This window comes from Mixophyes fleayi, chromosome 2, assembly GCF_038048845.1.
Source record: "Mixophyes fleayi isolate aMixFle1 chromosome 2, aMixFle1.hap1, whole genome shotgun sequence".
In the NCBI taxonomy this organism is placed as follows: domain Eukaryota; kingdom Metazoa; phylum Chordata; class Amphibia; order Anura; family Limnodynastidae; genus Mixophyes; species Mixophyes fleayi.
In genome coordinates this window covers 313,679,924-313,700,410 of record NC_134403.1, presented here as the reverse complement: position 1 = coordinate 313,700,410, position 20,487 = coordinate 313,679,924, and the positions used below count along the sequence as shown (strand labels likewise).

Sequence of the window (20,487 nt, the reverse complement as noted above, 5' to 3'; positions counted from 1 at the left end):
CAGCAATTTAAAAGAAAAAAAGCTCATCAGCCATATTATACATTGGATATTGCCATGAGGTCTCCAGATCCTGAAGCAACATCTCACATTTACATCAATGTCATCAGAACTCTTAATTATAGATTTAATTCCCAAAACATTTATCATCATCTGGAATGCAGGCATCTTTTATGTGTTTATCTTTTAAAAAGACCAATTCCTCTTTGCAGTGGATTAAGTGTTCTGAATGTTCTGTGAATTTGCTCATGTGAGTCATCCATGTAATCATATATAAGTGGTGATCCGACCACCTCCATGAACACCTGCAAGTACCTGAAGTATGGAAAAAAGCATGCGGCTCCGTTTGCAGTGCAAGCTCGACTACATCCTCTTCCATGACTGTGAACAATCATTAGCTGGTCTTTCTGAAACAAAAAAATTACATAAAATAACCTATTTAAAATGTAAACAAGTATTACAGTAAATGCTATGTTTAATTATCTCAAGCCCAAAGGACACATACCACTCTTGTCAATAGAAACATGTATTGAAAACAGTGTTTCAATGTATTCCATGGACAATCACTGATAGCAGCATGGAGATAGGAACAAAACAACAATAGACAAAATATAGCTCCATTCAAAATGAAAACATAAGGAAGTGAAATCTAAGGTTGTCTGAACAGAAAGTATGTTTTTAAAAAATGTGCAATACTATGACATCATATCTTTAATATAATTTCATTATTTCTTCATAGGAAAAAATGTCAATTTTTAAATACTCTTTTCGGTGTTCTTTGTTCTGTAGTTAATTTACTTTTGCATATAGTGTTTTGAGTAAAGTGAAGCAGTTAGTATGTATTATAGCAATGCTTGAGTGAAGGAGGAACGGTCCTAAAACTGCATTACCATCTGGAGCTAATTAGCTCCTCCCTCTTGCTGGAACCCCAGGAGATGCTCCATGCAGCCACTTTTCTATCACTCCATTTCCTAGCTCCCGCTATGGGGAGCCACAATCACGGACACTGCAGCTTCCAATTGGTTCGCCTACTCCCATCCACTTTAAAGTGGTGGATACAAATGTTCCACGTCAGTTAGTAATGCAGCTTTAACAAACACAGCTTGAAATCGGTTACCTTGGTGCCAAAGCCTTTGTAGCACAAATAAAAAATGAACCTAAACAACAATCCTAACTAAAATTATATAATAGTATTTTTTTCTGGTAGATAAGCATGAGATAATAGGTGGAGGGCCATTGAACCGATTCATGTTATTAATGCTAGAGAGAACCCTGTTATAGTACCTTCTCTCAACAGGATTTCTCTGCAATTTATGCTCCAGACATTGAAGCACTTTGGCATAAAGGGAGATTTTCTTACCGGTGTTCAAGCTTTATGTTCCATTGCAACATCAAGAATCCTGCCTTCAGATTTACTCACTACTGGTAATGGAATCTGGCAAGGAAGACCCTTGTGACCTTTTCTATTTGCCCTTGTAACACAGCCTTTGGAAGCAATCATTAGGACTTCTATGGTTATACATGGGATGAGGATGGCGGATTTGGAAAGTAAGATATTGCTACTTGCAGATGATGTCTTACTGACTTTTGCAGCCCAGAATCTCTCTTCCCAAGCTATACAAAATTATGGAGTCATATAGCTTTATCTCTGATGTACAAAATACAGAAATAATTTTGTTGAATGTGGCCACTCGGAACTGAGAAAAAAAATCTGCCAGTATAATTTCAAATGGCACAGAAAAAATTAAATAAAAATCTTGGTTTCTATATTACTGCATAATTTGACTAGTAATACCAGGAAAAAAATCTACTGGATCAGAGCTGATCTTTGTTCTTGGAGAACCCCGATAATCTCACGGCTGGGCAGGATGAATATTCTCCCTAAGCTGCTCTATTATTTTCAAACATTAACAGTTAGGGTTCCCTATTCAGAGGTCAATGATAGTCAAACATTATTATTAGAATTTGTGTGTAATAAATAACCACTAAGAATACAAGCTGCAATACTCACAAAACCTACAAAAGTAGGAGGGTATAGGCTTCATGGATATTGAGCCATATTAGTTAAATTATAGATACTTTTGCCCCTCCCATCAGAATGGAGTGAATAGATCTGGGAGCTAAATATATTAACCTGATAACTCTTTCCTACATAGATCAAACCTCACAAGATCTTTGCAAATGCTAAATTTGGGATTTCTGCTACAATAAAATCACTGCAACAATTTGTGAAACATGTAGAGCTAAACTGAATGTCCAGACTCCAAATTCTCTTATGAATCCAGTATGGAATTATCCCGATTTGTGTCCTACTCTGTCCCATTGCTATTCTTGTACTTTGGACCACTAGATAGGCATGAAATATAAGAGGGATTTGGGCCTTCTGCCTAAAGAGGACTACTGGAGGATGTGAAAGAAAACGTGGCCTCTTCGTCTTTCCTAGTTATAGAGATTGCCTATAAGAGTATAGGTGGTACTACGCTCCAGATCACCTATCCTGAATTTATTGTGCAGTAAATAATGGTTGTTGGCTAAATTGTGGTCACAAGGGCACTCTAATATATGTAGCGGCACTGCCCAAAAAGAAGTTATTCTCGGAATAAGGTACAAAAGTTATTAAATTCAGTAATGGGATTCCCTTTATGTAAGGATCTCTGGACCTAACTTGTTTGTTACCCTCTACAGAATGTTGATAAGCATTTGGCTACGTGTAGGATAGCTAAAATATGGTAACAGCAGGACCCATCCTCCTCCTCTCAAAGCCTTGATAAAATTAACTGCGCACATGCAAAAGATTCATTTAGATGACCAAATAAAAAAAAAAAAAGTTACGATCATCATCATTTATTAATATAGCTCCACCAAATCTGCAGCGCTGTACAGAGAATATTCGTCATACACATCAATCCCTGTGCCATTGGAGCTCACAGTCTAAATTTCCTAACACACAAACAGACAGGCACACAGGCTATGGTCAATTTGATAGCAGCCAATTAACCTACTGTGGGAGGAAACCACAGCATCCAAAGGAAACCCACGCAAACATGGAGAAAACATACAAACTCCACACAAATAAGGCCGTGTTTGGGAAACGAGCTCATGAACCCAGCGCAGTGAGGCAGAAGTGCTAACCACTAAGCCACTGTACTGCCCGGTAGATATTGTCCGCTGTAGATATTTGCGGAAAAAATGAAATATTTATTATTTCTATGCAAAGTGTCTAAAGTTCATAGGAGCTTAATTTAACCAGAGCACTTTGTTTCCATGAGGACGAGTCGCAGGCTCGGAATGTGGAGGTGAAGAAATATAGAAATCTTCTAGCTAAACTCAATGCAAAAATGGATATAGTAATGGAAAAGGTGGCACATTCCTTCCCCATACCCTATATGTATATGCTCTTTCTTTCCTTTGTTTTCCCTTCCCCTCCCTTCTTTGTTTAGTTATTTCTAAGTACTGTAATACTGCTTTTATATTTTCTTGTGCAATAGACTTGGCCAATTGTTATAAAAAATATTGCGGATTGTGTATACTGAATACTTCGATTCCCTTTTGTTCTATCCATGCTTAATCAAAAAAGAACATTAAAAAAAATATAATAATATAAAAATAACAGCCGTCTCACTCTGGAACTGCCTAAACATGTCAGACTTCTGTGTCTGTCAATAAAGACTGCGGGGATGACTTCCAACAGTAGGAAAGTGTGACATGTGTCTGAATCTCATAAGGGAGCAGCTATTACATTTGTATACCAGATTACCTGCAATTTTCACTTGAGGTTGCATGTGAGAAATTGCAGGTCAAAAATCATCCTTGCAAGATTGGTAAAAATGATTTGCCAAAACTGCAGGTGACGTTATGTACTGATATATTAAAAGAAGCTTAATGCAATATCCCCTTTTCCACTCCCTCTGTTTGATAGAAAAGCCTCCTATAAAGGAGCATGACTACTACGGTAATCACTCATTAAAAGAGCTCCATCCCAGCTCTGTAAAGCAATGGTGGGTCAATTTTGAGTTTCAGATCCGAGGTTGCAGCCTGCTTTATATAAAATATACCAAACATTAAACTTATGGAAGCTAAAAGTCTAAGTAAGTTGATATACTTTCATGGACCCGGTTTAAGGAGCACAACACATTTAAATGACTGGCATCTATGTCAACTAGCCCAGGAGCAGTGGCCCAACAATTACAGACTTCACTTCTAGATATACTTGTTAAAACCATAAAGGTTAATATATTTAGCACAGATGAGAGGAAGCGAACACTTGCATGAGCAAACAAGTCTAATGCACTGGTGAAGTTGGCCTTCTAAGTGGCGTATTCAGAATGGACAAATCAAATGGGTTGCTTTTCAGGAGGCATGGGATCACACCATTTGCCATTCTGGGAGAGCTGTATTTTTTTGGTCAAAACTGCTACTGGGTGCTGTTGCCTCGTTGTCAGGAAGTTTAGAAAAATAGTATTACCTGGCTCCAAATGTTTATGCATACAGAAGTCTAACTTCAGTTAACACTTGTAGTTGAAATGGAAAGCACCATAGATGCTTGTAATCATGGTAGCATCTGGTAACATCTTCAAGCTCACACATTTTTGCACTGTAATTAGAGCTAGGACATTGAAGAGCTGTAGGAAGCGGTTTGAGAATTTATAGAATAAGCATTTTGGCAGGCCAACAAGATCTTCTCCATGGATTTAAAGTAGAAGAGTATTAAATTCAGTAATGGAATTCCCTTTATTTAAGGATCACTGGACCGTTTAACTTCTTTGTTACCCTCTTCAGAATGTTGATAAGCATTTGGCTACATGTAGGATAGCTAAAGTATGGAAACAGCCAGGATTGGACTACGTCTTTCCCCACATTGCACGTTCACAGTTTTTTTTTTTTGTCATGTACTTGTTTTTAATATTTCACTATTTCTAACTTCATATTAAGTGTTATTATTTTAATTGATACTAATAAAATATGGATATGTTTTAATGTAATTCTATTATCCTTTGAGTGCCCCAAAACACATAAGGTGTTTTCCTCTTAGATTCTATAATTTGTGTGGGCACACCTATCTCTACATGTTGAACATAGAGTATTTAGGATTATCCTGGTGCGATTGGGTGGTTCTTTAATAAATATACGTTCAGTTTTATCAACCATCCCATAACTCACATTCACATCATTGAAGTACATACCATTAGAATTTTTAACCCATTCTTTATGCATGTTGCTGTGATCTATCGCCCCAACCCCCCCCCCCCCCCTCCCCTGACCACACCAACAGTTTCTGGAACATTTCTCTGCATGGCTCTCTCACTTCTTATATTCTGACATCCCAACCATCATCATGGGTGGTTTCAACATCCCAACTGCTAATCCACATTCCAATGCTGCTACAAAACTATTCTCTCTAACCTCCTCACTTGGCTCCTCCCAGTGGATTGAATCCTCTACTCATCGGGATGATCACGGTCTTAATCTTGTTTTCTCTAGACTATGCTGTTTCTGATTTCCTGAACACTGCTTTCCCCCTCTCGGATCATCACCTTATCAGCTACTCGCTCACCCCCAGTTCTTTAACTTCCCTGCTGCGAAACTACCAGGCCTCCTCATACCTGCAGGAATCTATTGAATCTATTGTTTTTCACCTCTATCCTCAATTTCTTCTAATATGGAAGTAAATCATTTTCACCACTCTACCAAGTGCCCTTGATCAAATGGCTCCAGTTAATCTTCATACGCCGCGTCGACTTCCTTCTTAACCGAGGCCCACTAAAGTAACACGCAATCTTCAAAAACTCACTCGTAAAGCAGAACGTCACTTGTGTAAATCTTGTACCTCTAATGACTTCCTTGCATATAAATGCCTTTTTAACCAATTTAAATGTCTTATAAACCCTCCCACCCCAAACCCACTGACTACCATCAGTACCCAGGATCTTGCTTACTACTTCAAGGACAAGATTGATACGATCCGACTTAAAATGGTATCATCTCCCTCGACAAGCAATCAGCTCAATTCCTTTGCAGTGCCCTCATTTGAACCCACAATTGAAGAGTAAGCATCTACTCTCTTCTTATCTTCCTACTCTACCTCCTGTCCTCTTGATCCTATAACCTCACAAATTGGTAGATTCCTGTCTCCGGTGCTCATTCCACCTCTAATTAAAATCTGTAATCTCTCTCTAATAGTATCTTTCCATCACTATTCAGGCACGCAGTGATTACTCCTATTCTGAAAAACAAAATTCTGACCCAAACTCTCTCTCTCAAATTACCATCCCATCTCTCATGCCCTTCCAACCGTTCTTCCTCTGTTGAGGCACTCTGTCAGTCTCTACAGGTTAGTCTCACGATGTTGAGTTGTTTTGAATACAGCATCTTATTGCTTCTATGTTTGTCAGAAAGGTACATTATAAAGCTATACTTTCCCAGACAGACAACAGCTTGTTAAAATGAAGGGAAAAATCAGGTTTGCCTAATTTATTTATTTTTATGCCAGCGTTTCAGCAGTGAAAACAATGCATGCAGCATTCTAATAGCTTAAGCTTTCAGTGTGGCAGGGAAACCAGATTTCCAATTCATTACTGTTTGTCACTACACCTGGAAAAGAGTGGATACCGTTATTACGGTAATCGTGTGCGGAAAAACCGTTAATGCGGTAATTTACTCGCGGCTCAGGGAGCTGCGAGCTGAAATCCAACTATCTATTACCGTACCGTATTAACGGTAATAGTATTTCCGCGGCGTGGAAAAACAACAATTGAATATAACCCTTATAATTTTTTTGTTGTGCTCCAGCTCCATTCATTACTGTTTCAGTTTTGCAACAACTCAATTAAACCAAAACACAAAAAGGAGCCTTACTACATTAAGATAATTTTTTTTTACTATTTAAACCCAAGCAAGTTCTCTACTATTTTATACCAACAACTGTCCATCCAGATTGGCTTTAATTAGCAAATGCATATCGCCTTGAGGAATATTATGTGTGACCAATGCAATTGTAGATTTTAGCCGTGTCTCAAGCATTTGTTTCATTAAGAAACCATTTATCGAATATTGGAAATCATAAGAGTATATATTATTTATTTTTAAATCCCAGTGCCTGGGAGCTCTTGTTCACAATATTTTCAGAATCTATTAAAAATAATGATTTAAGTTGGATGCCTTACAATGTAAATTACCTAGTGAATCTTATGAAAACAAAATAACTGAGGCTAACAAAAATAACCAGTTCCTACTGTTTTATACAATCTTTATCAAACACCTTGTATTGATCACAGTGATTGGAAAACATACACATCTTCAAGAGATCACAATAATAGTACATTTCTAAATAAGACACCATAAACATAATTTAAAAAAACTGTAATAAACTCTTGATCTTAATAACAGTGTATGTTACAGGGTGACAGGTACACACTCCCGAGGAGGCCAGCACGTACATACAGTGTAATTTACAAGGGAGTGTCTGATCATCAGACACTCCTAAATATATAGGACAAGCGATGCGTTTATACAATGCTTTCATTTGTTTCCCTTCCCCCTGATAGTTTTTTTTTTCTCTCTCTCTCTCGATGATTCAAGATGGCGGAGAAATCCCCTCCTCCTCCTTTCTCACATGCAGCATGTGGGCTGCCGCCATCTTGCTTCCAATGCGATATAAAATGCAATCAAACTACGCAACTTGTTATAAATCCATGGTTTATAATGATGGGGGGCTCGATAAGAATGGCGGTGATGTCAATGCAGTGCTCTAACGTCTTATAATAAACAGCAGTTAGACGAGGGAGGATGTTGCTGCCATCCCGCTGCCGCCCCCCTTCTTTCACCCCCATTAGGGCCTAGCTGCGGCCTCCTCTGAGGCCTGGAAGGGCAAGCGGTCTCATGGAGGCCTACAAGCGGGCCACACAAGGCCGCGGCCTGCATTCAGTCAGCTAGCAGTAACCGTGTAAGGGGAAGGTGACCGGTCAGACGGCCACGGGGCGAGGGCTGCACTACGAGCCGCCGCGGCTTCTCTCTCCCCGACACTTAATTGCAGATCGACGAGGCAGCCGGGTGGAGGAGCGGCGCCGAGCCCTATCCTCGGCCTTGTACCGTCCCATTGACTCCGGTGATTTCCCGCCCAGGCCCCCGCTCAGTCTCCCGCAGCGGCCTTACCTATAAACGTTATCGTGGTTTCCCGAATACTCCAGGACCGGGGCTCCTTGTCCGTTAGGCCTGTTCGCGATGGCTGATTCGAAGGGAGGGGGAAGGTATAGAGTGAGTGCGAGAGGCAGAAAGGGAGGGGCCGAGCTCGATGGCTGAGAGAGGGGGGAAGGAGGGAAAGAAAAAAAGAGCGGGCAGCTCTCCTGGCCGGGGCCGCCGTCAGCAGTAAACGTCACTGCCGCAGAGCCTCAGGAAAATGCGGAAGGGGGAGGCCGCATGCGAAGCAAACTGGTTGTTAACGATAGAGCCAAGGCCAGGCCAGGGCCCAGCTCGGGAGTTGGGTTACCCGGGGGGTGGAGGGGGAGCCGAGTAACTGCAGTCACAGACTTTTATTGCTACACGATTCGCCCGAAAACACTGTAAATGACTATATACACAGATCATAAATATATTATATATAGTATTATGTAATCGAAACTGGATTTTTTTTCTATTTATTTATTGTTTGAATATACTAGTATGCTGATTGCTTTAAATCAGCATACTTATTATAACATACATATTAGGTAATTTAGGCACTTTTGTGAGATATGGGGACAAAATGCTGGCTGTATGCAGCAGAACATTGCTAAAGTTATTGTTCTTGTATGCAATGTACATATTAAATATACCGTTTTAATATTACTGTAGAAAGATTTATGACACAGATATACAAGTCATTTAATAAGATATGTATGTACAAGTGTGGTGTTCACAAAATGCCTTCTGAATATAACATTGTAATAGCTAGTAGCTTGTTCTTTATAAATTCATGTTAGCCTGTGCTGCCTTTTATTCACAAAATAAACCAATAATATTAGATTTAACTAGGTTTTAATTTTTCTGCCATGTATTTGGTTCAAATTGTGATGTGTACCAATAGGGTGACAATCAATTTTACAAAGTGTTCGTATACTATATTTTGTAAAACAGTGGGGCCTATTTATCAAAGGTTTCCTCCCTGTAAAATACCTGAAAACAACAGTTTTCCGGGATTAAACACTAATTTGCTATTTATGATAGCAGCAACACATATCTGCTGCTTTGCATCTCCTCTCGTTTTACTGAGCACTCCCCATAACAATGTATGGAGAGTGCTCAGTAACGCTATTTAACAATAAATGTAATTAATTTTTCAAACATGTTAATGTTCAGCTGGCGTACATTATCATAAATGAAAAGTTGCAGAGCTGAACAGCGCATGTGTGGAGGGATCACATGATCCCTCCCTGTCACTCACCGCTTGCTCTCTGCAACTATAGTTGCAGAAATGTCTGTGCGCATGCCCGAGGGTTTCACTGGGCGCATGCGCACTGGAGTCAGAAGAGGAGCCCCGTTCATCGCATGCTGCTTCGGGAACAAGATTGAGTGGTAAGTATGTTTTCCACTTCACAGGAACAGCAGTTTTTTGGATCTGCTGTTCCTGTGTTGCTTTTTTAATAAATATGAGAAATGGTTCAATCCTTATCAATGCGATAAGGATTGAAAACTATTTTTCATATTTTGCGAGTTTTGATAAATGTGCCCCAGTATTAGCAGATTCCAAAAATGTAGCAAGCTTCTTCATAAGTTTGCTATGGAAGAATATCTATTGATTTTGGTGCCAAATTCTACATTTATGTAGTTCTATCTTTAAATTCTATGGGGGGTAATTCAGTTTAACGCAGATTTCTGTTGGTGGCTCATAGTGCTGCGAGCAAAAATCAGCGCTGAAATTACTGTACGAATGGTAATAGTGCGCGGACCACGTTGTTCTCACGAACAATACGGTCAATTGAATTCCACCCTATATGTTCAAATGTTTTGTAAAATGAGCTGATTATCTAGAAAATATGACACTAACCTGGCAGCCAATAGGGGCCCATACAATCAGGTGGTCTTTCCAAATAGTTTTACCTGGGCAATTTTTTCCTCTCTGCTCCACACCTAAGTGTACTGAGAAAATTGCTGGTCCCTCTTTCGGCACAACCAGTGCTGAAACCCCTCGCCCTCCATGTACTGTTTTGGTGACAGGAATATCTAACTACAGAAGCAATTTATGCCACAAGAGTCATTTTTGTGACTCCTATATTGAAGAGGTTTTTAACACTTCTGACCAGTCTACTTTATAAAGGGATGTAGTCATATTTCAACAGTAGGATTGTCGACACGCCAGCACAATGCAGTAAGTAAAAACCAGTGTGCCCAACTTCCTCCAAACAGATTAACTCTAGTGCTGCCAGCCTAAGCTGGTACTAGCAAACAGTGTGCCCCCACCCTTTCCACCCCTAGAGGTAAAGCACTTTGACTCTTACCAAACCCCTGCCATTAACAGTTTGGCCATACTAGTACTACAAGCACCAGCATACCCTTGACTGCCAGGACATGCTGGCACTTGGAGAATCACAAATGCCAGCATGACCTGGCACCCAGGGCCCGCTATGACCGGTAGTGCACCAAGGCAAAATTTAAATGAACCACACCTCGTTTCTCAGATAATTTTATCTGAAAAAAAATTAAAAGTAATAACAAATTCCTTGTTCATTTGGTGTAGACAGTCTGACTCTCGACAGATTGACCGTTGCCATATCGTACCCAACCCCTTTATAAACACTTAAATAACGATCATCAACTGTTAAAAAATGTAGCACTTTACATCTCATATCAAACAGCTATTGTCCTATAGACTGCAAGCTTACGAGCACGGTCTGCTTACCCCTCTAGCTGTCTATAATACCTAGTATTGTTTTATTATTGTGTTTGTTATAATCTTACTTTATTCTATTAACTGTCAAATAAAGTCTTGGGCCCTATGTTCCCTCTAAGAAATGCCAATGCACACGTGCTTTGAGCCCAGCGCACACAGCTTACTGAAGTGGAGTGGCAAGTTTTGTGCTTACTAATTACTGGGGGGGGGGGGGGGGGGTTTGCTACAGAGTCACATTAAGTATAAACTGTAAACCAATAGCACTAAACCAGCTGTAGTGCCTTGGGGAGTCTGCATAGCTGAACCTCTATATAATAAAATAACCCTTTGCACTACAGATATCACTGATTTTTGTACAAGCATCTCTATTTATGGTGCATAAGGCCTCATACCCACTGATGTTTTTTGACAAGGTCACTAAGATTCCCCAGTTTCTTTAACTTGATGCATTCTGTCAAATGTAACACACCCAAATGTTAGTAAACACCATACTTGCCAACTCTCCCTGAATGTCAGAGAGACTCACTGAAATAGGAGTGATCTCCCTCACTCCCTGAAGAGTCTGGCATTCTCTTGATGCTGAGCCAGTACAAGACATGGTTGGCTTCGCCATCTGTGGCATGATGACACGGTTCAGAAATTGTGTCCTATGTCCATGTATTGATGCCTGTGGAGGTGGCCATTTTCATGGAGGCCAAGATCTAATCAATGACTGACAGGTAAGACAACATGACCAGTAATAGAGACAGAAACTTCAGTCTCTAGAGATTCATTAGCTGCTTTCCTTTAAGCATAGTTGCTTACTCCTGGAATGCCACCTCCCAGTTCTCATCACTGCAATAGATAAGTGGGAGGGGGGTGGCTGTCACCTTAGCCCTGCCCCCCTGCTGTAATTGGCCAAAATTGAGACATTGTTTAGGGGCGGGGCCAATATGATGTGATTAGTCAAGCCCCGCCCTCGCACGCCCACCTTTCCCGGGATCTCCCTGAAGCCAAGGAGACATAGTTGGCAAGTATGGTAAACACACAAGTGGATATGGTGCCAAACGCTTTTGGTAATTGTCCCCAGAAAATGGGTATGGTAGCTACTTTTGTGTGATTGCAGGTCTAGCTGGACATGTGGAAACAGTAGCAATTTCATAGACCACACCTTTCTTTAATTTTGGGTGAAATAACAAAATGCATGAATGTGACACTTTCAAAGCGGCAACTGTAATTAGCGAAATGACTAAAATTAGACATCTTTAAATACTGACATACCGCAATTCAGAGAAACTGACATGCCGATTGTCACGTTCACGTCATTTGTAAGGACTGAGGCTATTAAGGGGGCAATGGCAAAACCCGCTGGTTGTATAATGTAGAAATGTTCCTAAAAACATAGTTTTATATATATATATATATATATATATGTCTTTGACACGGCAACTACAATGTCATCATTACAAAAGTCCAAAAATCTTTAAAAAAATAAATAAAAAGCATCTGCACATAGTATTGCTAGAAAACCAGTGTAACGTGACCTTACGTGTATAGTGCTGAATAAGCACTTCATAGCGGAATCCCGTGCTGCCCCCTGTATACTGGCATTTGGGGGCAGCAAAAAGAGCCAAACAGAACCTGATCCGTGGGAGCCCCCTGAGAGATCGTCTCTGATACCATGGCTTGATGGAAGGAGATTTCTGAGGAGCTCAGAAAAAGAATTGCTGATGCTCATCAGTCTGTAAAATGTTACAAAACAATTTCAAAACACTTTGGGCTTCACAAATACCCTGTCAGGCAAAAGTGTACAAATGAAGAAAACACCATTGTTACACTCCCCAGGAGTGGTTGCCCAACTAAAAGCACTCCAAGAGCAAGGCATATAATATTCACAAAGAAACCCAAGATAACATCAAATGATTTGCAGGCCTCTCTTGCACTGACTAATGTCAGTGTTCCTGAGTCCATCAGGCAGACACTGAAGAAGAATACTATATGGAAGGATAGCAAGCCTGGGAGGATATCTGCCTGTTTAAAGTTTTCTTAAGACCACCTGGATGAGACATAAGGGTACTGGAAGAAATGTTCTGTGGACAGATCCGTCTAAAATAGAACTTTTTGGCTTAAATGAGAAAAGTTATGTTTGGAGAAAACCAAACATGACAATCCAAAATAAGAAACGCATCCCAAATGTGAAACACGCTGATTTGGAGCTGTTTTGCTGCAATGGTACCAGGACAGCTTGCCGTTATTGAAGGGACTATGAATTCTGGATTGTACTGTCAAATCTACTGGAGAATGTCAGGGTATCCATCCGTGAAACTGAATCTCATCAGAAGGTGGCGGTGACGAAGCGAGTTTGATAACACCTTAACCAGCCTGTCCCTCACAAAATGTGGAATATAACATGAACTTTTTATAGCCCTGTTTTTATTCCATAGCTCAACAGAATACAACTGCAGTGTATAATTACATGTGGATAAGTGGACATTGTAGCCATGCCTATATAAGAGACTTCTTCATTCCATATTACCCATTGTAAAAACATGTTTGTTGTTAATTCAGTGATGCTGTTAGGCATTGTTCTCAAATTGAAGCCAGCTGGGTTATGGATAAGGATCAGGTGGTGTCCAGGATACAGGTGAGGGGGCTGGAGCTGCATTCATTCTCCCAAACCTTTCTCTACAGGAAGCATGGAACAGCTGGGGACCCTGTGACCTCACAAAGTAGTGTAAAAGGTTAATTTCAGGAGGGGCTGAGTGCTCTCCTAAATCTGAAGGTGGGGAAGGCCAATTAGTATCCATTGTCCTCCTCAGGACTAGTCAAGACATTTGTCTGGAACCCAGCAGGTGACCCACAGTTCATCTCTACTCCCCCTCCAACCCCCTACTCCAACACCCACCAATGTTTAAGAGAGAGAGAGAGAGCCAGAGGTTAGCCTAGGGAGGGGAAAGCACTGTGGAAATTTGACCCTGGATATAAGGAGCCATTCCAGCGGGGGAGGTGTTGTTCATTCTGTGGATTGATTCCTGGAAGGTGCAAGATCTAGTGCTGAGTTACCGTTCTCTACCAGTGGACTACATATGCAGCTGGGAGGGATCCATGGGTTTTGGTGTCTGCAATTCAGAACAGCCAGGTGACTGTAACTCCTCAAGCTAGTGGGGTAAAGGACAGATGATGTGGTAAACGTGCCTGGTATTTACTGTGTGTATATAATATTCTAGTGTTGTTTTTATTACAATAAATGTACTGTTGTACTTTTCCAACTGTATTTGCCAGAGTGACTATAAGAACCCTAGAAAGTACTGGGTAGGCTTCACTGGCATAGTAAGGCACTCCTGGGTGACCAGCCAGTGTGAAGTGGGTAGATTTGGGCCAGAAAACCCGATATGTTCACAGTGGATATAGGGGACCCCCCAGATGCACAAGGCCCCTGGGCTCTAGCCCAGTTAGACCTTGGATTAATCCGGCCCTGGTTAGGCCCCTCTACATTTACCCTCCCCCCATCTCTGGGGATAAAGTCCGTGCCCCTCTATCATCTTTCCCCCCCTATCCCTTTCTCCACTCCCTACCACTGTAGTGATCACTGCCTTGATCTTGTCTTCTCCCACTTTTGTGCATACTCCCTCTAACCACCTTCTCCACTCCTCTAGCCTTTCCCCCCCTGTCAAACCCCTGTTCTAAGTCCACCCTCACCAAACGCAACCTTGATGCCTTCCACCCTGCCTTCTTTTCTTCCTCACTTGACTTAGATCCTCCTTCCTTCTACATCTACACCATTAGCTCTGCCTTGTACTCCACAGCCTCGGATGGTCCTCTTAGCATTTGGTGGTCCAAACCCCAAACATGGCATTCCAGACTGACCCGATATCAATACATAAATGTTAAGCACTCATTTTCAGCTATGGAATATCTACATGTAAACTATGGGCTAGTTTTAAATATTGAAAAATCTTAAGGTATAGATTGTCAGCCCAGATGTATGTTCTGGGTGTCAGGTGACTTAAATAAATAATGGTGATACGTGTAGAATATCAGTATTAACAATTTATACTGTCATGAAAAGAAACTTAACAGTTGCTATTATTCATAGGTAGCTAAATGATCAAATTGATAGGTGAATTAATCGAATTGTATCTATTTATTGGTACAAAGAAAATAAAAACGATTATAAAATCATAAACAGTATTTCAACTAAACAGTAAGCAAAATGTTCAATGTTAAGTAGCCACCCAAGTACTTGCTGTAAAGTTGTCCCAAAGGAGAATGAGTCCTATCCGTAACTTCTGATCAGAAGTGGTGTGTTAGTCCGATATTCTGTGTAGAAGTGAGAGAGCCGGCGTGCGTTCCACAGCGTGGAACACATAGGGGAGCTCTGGTTTATCTTGTCTGCTGTGTGTAGTAGAGGGCATGATCAATGCGTTTCATTACATGATATGACTTCCTCAGGGGGATTGGTCTTTCTGCAGTCTTTAATGGGTTTGATTTATACATCATTATTGCTGCCATTGAACTATAATAGTATGATTATTGTGAGCCTTAATTAACAAATAAAGTCCTGGATGTATGTCAAAAAAATCCTCTTCGTGATACATAATTAAACTATAGAGTCCCGAATCTACAACACGATAATCCTCTTGGTCTTTTGTTGAACAATATGTATTCTCTTTATTTCGTTTCTCATGTACAATACTGTGCAAAAGTTTTAGTCAGGTGTGGATCCTGCAAAGTAAGAATACTTTCAAAAATAGAAGTGTTAATAGTTTATTTTTTATCATGGAAAAGAATGCAAAGTGATTGAACAGAAGAAAACCCTAAATCAAATCAATATTTTGTGTGACCACCCTTTGCCTTCAAAACAGCATCAATTTTTCTAGGTACACTTGCACACAGTTCTTGAAGGAACTCTGCAGGGAGGTTGTTCCAAACATCTTGGAGAACTAACCACAGATCTTCTGTGGATGTATGCTTGCTCAAATCCTTCTGTCTCTTCATGTAATCCCAGACAAACTCGATTATGTTGAGATCAGGGGGTTATTATTATTTTTTTTTATTATTAATTTTTATTTATAGGGCGCCACAAAGTATCCGTAGCGCCGTACAAGGACAAACAATGGCACAGTACAAGGTGAAACAGCACAGTACAAGTAACAGTAAGCACTATAACTCTGGGGGCTCAGGCACAGCATGAAAGAGAGGGAGGGGAAAAGTGAGTACAGGCAGGTAACTATGGCCCAAGAGGGTGGGCACGGATGACAGGTTGAGAGTCACTGAGGGGAGCGGAGAGAAACAAGAGGAGACAGAGGGCAGAGGGACTGAGAGGAGGTGAGCTGAGTAGCTGGAGAGCGAAGTTAAAAGTGATGGAAACAGAAGGTAGGAGAGCCCTGCTCAAAGGAGCGAACAATCTAAAGGGAGGGGAAGACAGACAGACACATGGATGAGATGGAGAGACGGGAGAAACGGAGACGGAGTCGAGGAAGGGGGAGAAGGGAAGAAGGGATGAGAAAGAGAGGTAGCCGACCGGTGGGAGTTTAGGCATGAGACTGGAAGGCTTTAAGGAAAAGGTGGGTTTTTAATGTTCGTTTGAAAGAGGACAGATTAGGGGAAGTTCTGATAGAGCGGGGGAGCCTGTTCCAATGGAGGGGAGCGGCGCGGGAGAAGTCTTGGATACGTGCGTGAGAGGAGGTAATCAGAGGGGAAGAGAGGCGACGATCGTTGGACGATCGCAGTGAGCGGGAGGGAGTGTGAATAGAGATAAGGTTAGAGATGTAGGGAGCAGTGGAGTTGGCGAGGGCCTTGTAAGTCAGAGTGAGGAGCTTGAAAAGGATTCTGTAGGGGAAGGGGAGCCAGTGAAGGGCTCGGTAGAGTGGGGATACAGAGGTGGAACGGCGAGAGAGGAAAATAAGCCTAGCAGCGGCGTTAAGTACAGATCTAAGGGGAGCGAGATGAGAGAGGGGGAGGCCGATAAGGAGAAGGTTGCAGTAGTCCAAGCGGGAGATAATCAGAGAGTGGACGAGAGATTTGGTGGTATCCTGGGAGAGGAAGGGCCGAATGCGGGCAATGTTGCGAAGCTGGAAACGGCAGGATTTGGCGAGAGAGTGAATGTGAGGGGCAAAGGAGAGAGAGGAGTCGAGGATGACACCTAGGCAGTGGAGTTGGGGAACAGGGGAGATAGATGAGTTGTCAACAGTGATGGAGAGGTCAGAGGGGAAAGAGGTACGAGAGGGAGGAAAGACAATGAGTTCAGTTTTAGCAAGATTAAGTTTAAGAAATCTAGAGGACATCCAGGAGGAGATGGCAGAGAGGCATGCGGATACCCTGGAAAGAAGGGAGGGAGAGAGATCAGGAGAGGAAAGGTAGAGTTGAGTGTCATCAGCATAAAGGTGGTACTTGAGGCCGAAGAAGCTGATGAGTGCACCCAGAGAAGAGGTAAATGTATTAAGCTGATAATGGATGGTCAGACGTAAGCCGAGGTCAGGGGTCACAAGCAAGTAGAATAGTCATATAACACGCCAAAGGGTCAGGGTCACCAGCACGAGAGCAGAATCCAGAGACAAGCAATAGAGTCACAACAGGAGGTCCAATAGTAAACGGGCAGAGTATCTACAGGAGCACTGGGACAAAGAGGAACAGGACAGGAGCAGGTCAGCAACAGACAGAATCCACACTATAACCGGCAGGGAGGCTAAGCCCTCCCTGCCTTAAATACAGAAGGTAGCCAATCAGGGCTTTGCCCTGAAATCATCCCCAGGCAGTTTAATTAATTAATGCAAAGATCAATTAGCCCGCAGGCTGTAGGTGTCCCGGCACACGCGCCTGGCTGCTCTGTTTTGCCGACGCGTGCTAACCTGAAAAGATTAACGTCCTGCCGTTGCCTTAGCAACGGTCGGGCCGAGAATCGGAAATGATGTCCCGGTTGTCATGGAGATGGCCGGGACGCCAGGGACAGGGAGAAGCGAGTCGTGGCGGTGCACGCGGCCACCGCTGCTCCTAACATATACAAGGGGAAACAGATTTATCCAATCCAGAAACTTTTAACAAGGCACTAGTAGCTGAATTAAGAAAGCAAGGAGCAATGATATGGCCCTATCTGGATGATATCCTTGTAGAGGGGAGTTTGAAGCACTTTGTCAACTTCAGAACCCGCTCAATTGTTAGCCTTTCTGCAAGAGCATGGCTGGATTGTGAAAAGAGCAAAGAGTCATTTCATCCCATCACAACAAATAAAGTTTCTGAAGGTGCAGATGAATGGGACACATAACCAGGCTTCTTTGTCAGAGAAGAATTGTATTTAGATCCAGTCTCTGGCATATCAACTGCAGACTCATCATCAAATAACATTAAGGAAAGGACTTTACTTGTTGGAAATGGTTTACTCTACAATACAGATCATCCCCTGAGCAAGGTAGCACATGCAGAGTTTCCTATTGGTATCATAATCTCTCAGTTGGTGGTGGAGCCGAAATTTAAGGGCAAGAACAGTGTCACTTTTATAACTGCAATAAATGATACTCATGACAGAGGACAGTGTCACAGGCTGGGGAGCCCATCTTCAGGGATAGTTAGCACAAGGGATATTGTCACGAAATGTGAAAAGAATTCACAGAAATGTTTTGGAAATAAGAGCAGTGTGGAAAGCAATTCAGCACTGCACCTTCATCTAGAAGGGAAGTGTGACAGGATGGACCGCCTATGCCACCCTGTCTGTTGCTGCTAGGAACCAGCTGGACTTACTTTGCCACCATTCCCTTTTGTTATCCCTCTTGCTGCAGTAGGTGGGGCTTACAAATGCTGCCACCACTGGACTCCTATACCGGCATCCAGAACAGAGTTTCTTCTGGGAAACTGACGCTGCTAGCGTATCTCGTTGCTGGTGTACCTGGGCTGGTACACCTGACCTCTTGGATCAGGGATGCTGTGGATGTATCCCCCCGGCCTATCACACTGACCAGGGCTGCAGGGTAGCAAGCAGAGCGGTGGTACCGGAAAAGCTGGGTCCAACCTCAGAAACAGCCGGAGAACGGATTAGATTTAGGGTCTTATCTGCAGGTCACCGGAATACAGCAATATTGAAGATGGTTTCAAGCAGGTCTTTGAGCAAGTGATGTTTATTTGCTCGCACACTGGTTGGAGGTACCAGTAATCAAGTCAGATGAAACAAGAAGAACAACTTTTCAATACAAGCCAGTGCCTTTTATACAGTTTGGACACAGGCTATTTTTATAATCAGGAAGCAATGTGTTTACACAAACATGGATTTACATGCATTGCAAAGCCAACAATATTTACACTTATCTATGGAATTCTAGAGACCCTGTGATGTCCTGCATCACATGCTGTTTACATTGTTCAGAAAGGTTTGAACACTCTGACAAAAGGCCACACAGTAACCACCACCTGCTGGGCCTTTGGCCAGAGCAGGCATTTGACACTTCATCACAAAACTTAGTTAGCAATTCCTGCTATCACACTCCCTCCCCATATGCCTAAGTGGAGGTTTCCATTAGCAACCTTACAAACCCCAAACAATGACACCTCCATACAAAACACATCCCAATACACAAAAGACCTCTATCCACAAAGGCTCATTATATCAGATATATGCATCAGAAATAAGGCATTTCCTTTAGAAAGGTTAAAACAGAAAAACTAATTTTCTACCCTGGTATCAGAAATAACGATTTCCTATCTCAAAATATACACAATATAAAAAATAAGTGCATATGCAATTATATAAATAAGGGCCCTGCGCTATTTCCTTTAAATAAATTTATACCAGAAGTTATTTATTAGTGATCCAGTCACAAGAAGTATCTCAGAAATTGTCAGACAAAACACGGTTTGTAGCACGCCAGGAAGGTACCAGAAGCAGAACCATGAATCATGTATTTAGCAGAGAGAAATCTGGAGGCATTCTCAATGTTGCGTGTAGCAGATAAGCAGACTGTAATAGCCGAGTTTGTAATCTCAGCTACTGATAGGAAAATATGGGCTTCCTCAAGTAGACATAATGGCAAAAAGCAAAAAAAAATAAAAAAATTACAAGGCACACAGATTTTTCTCTCAGAACAAAGTTGAAACAAGGCAGAAATTATATTGATCTGTCTGCTTTAAGCATGGATTTTTAGCTTCCTGTAGCCTGGAAGATGCCCCCAGGAGCTGCCATGGCCTCTGTAGTCAAATCTACTGCATTAAGGTCAAATTTTTCATCCAAAGAGAATCTGTTATGCCTGAGCAGTTCAGCTCAAGGTAGTCAATACACTTTTCAGTAATCTATTACAGAATTTGGAAGAATTGTATAGCCTGGTGTTACTCTATATATTCCAACTGCAACAGCCATTCAAAAAGTCTTTGACTTCTTTCAGGATGGTTTCAACAAGTAATTGTGTGTTCTTGGATACCAAATTAGCTGCTGTTGATTTATTTGCTTCTTTCAAGTAATGAAGAGAACCGGTCATTCTATTTGGTCCTTGATGCCCAATGGTACCTCAATTTTGCACAACGCTATGTCTGACACTTTTGAACCACTACAAGAGGTGTCTCTGGGATGGATGAAACTGAAGGTAGTATTTACTTCTGCTCACAGAGGTGGGAATTAGAAGCACTGAGTTGCAAGCAACCCTTTCTGAACATCTATGAAGAGA

The 20,487-nt window shown here is 41.7% G+C and overlaps 1 protein-coding gene across 6 annotated transcripts in view; it reads right to left on the bottom strand.

Annotated features, from left to right (window-relative positions):
* The window catches only part of ZFX (zinc finger protein X-linked), a 41,796-nt gene extending 33,320 nt beyond the window's left edge, over nucleotides 1-8,476 (bottom strand). For 2 of the 6 annotated variants that reach the window (XM_075196589.1, XM_075196585.1), the window contains exons 1-2: nucleotides 8,149-8,473; nucleotides 313-404 (exon numbers count right to left, since the gene is read on the bottom strand). In XM_075196589.1, coding sequence (XP_075052690.1) covers nucleotides 313-376 — 64 coding nt within the window. In that variant the 5' untranslated portion in view covers nucleotides 377-404; nucleotides 8,149-8,473. Of the gene's footprint in view, nucleotides 1-312; nucleotides 405-8,148 lie in introns of all 6 variants that reach the window. The other 4 variants (XM_075196586.1, XM_075196587.1, XM_075196588.1 and 1 more) reach the window with 4 other exon arrangements.
* Between the last annotated feature and the right edge of the window lie 12,011 nt (nucleotides 8,477-20,487).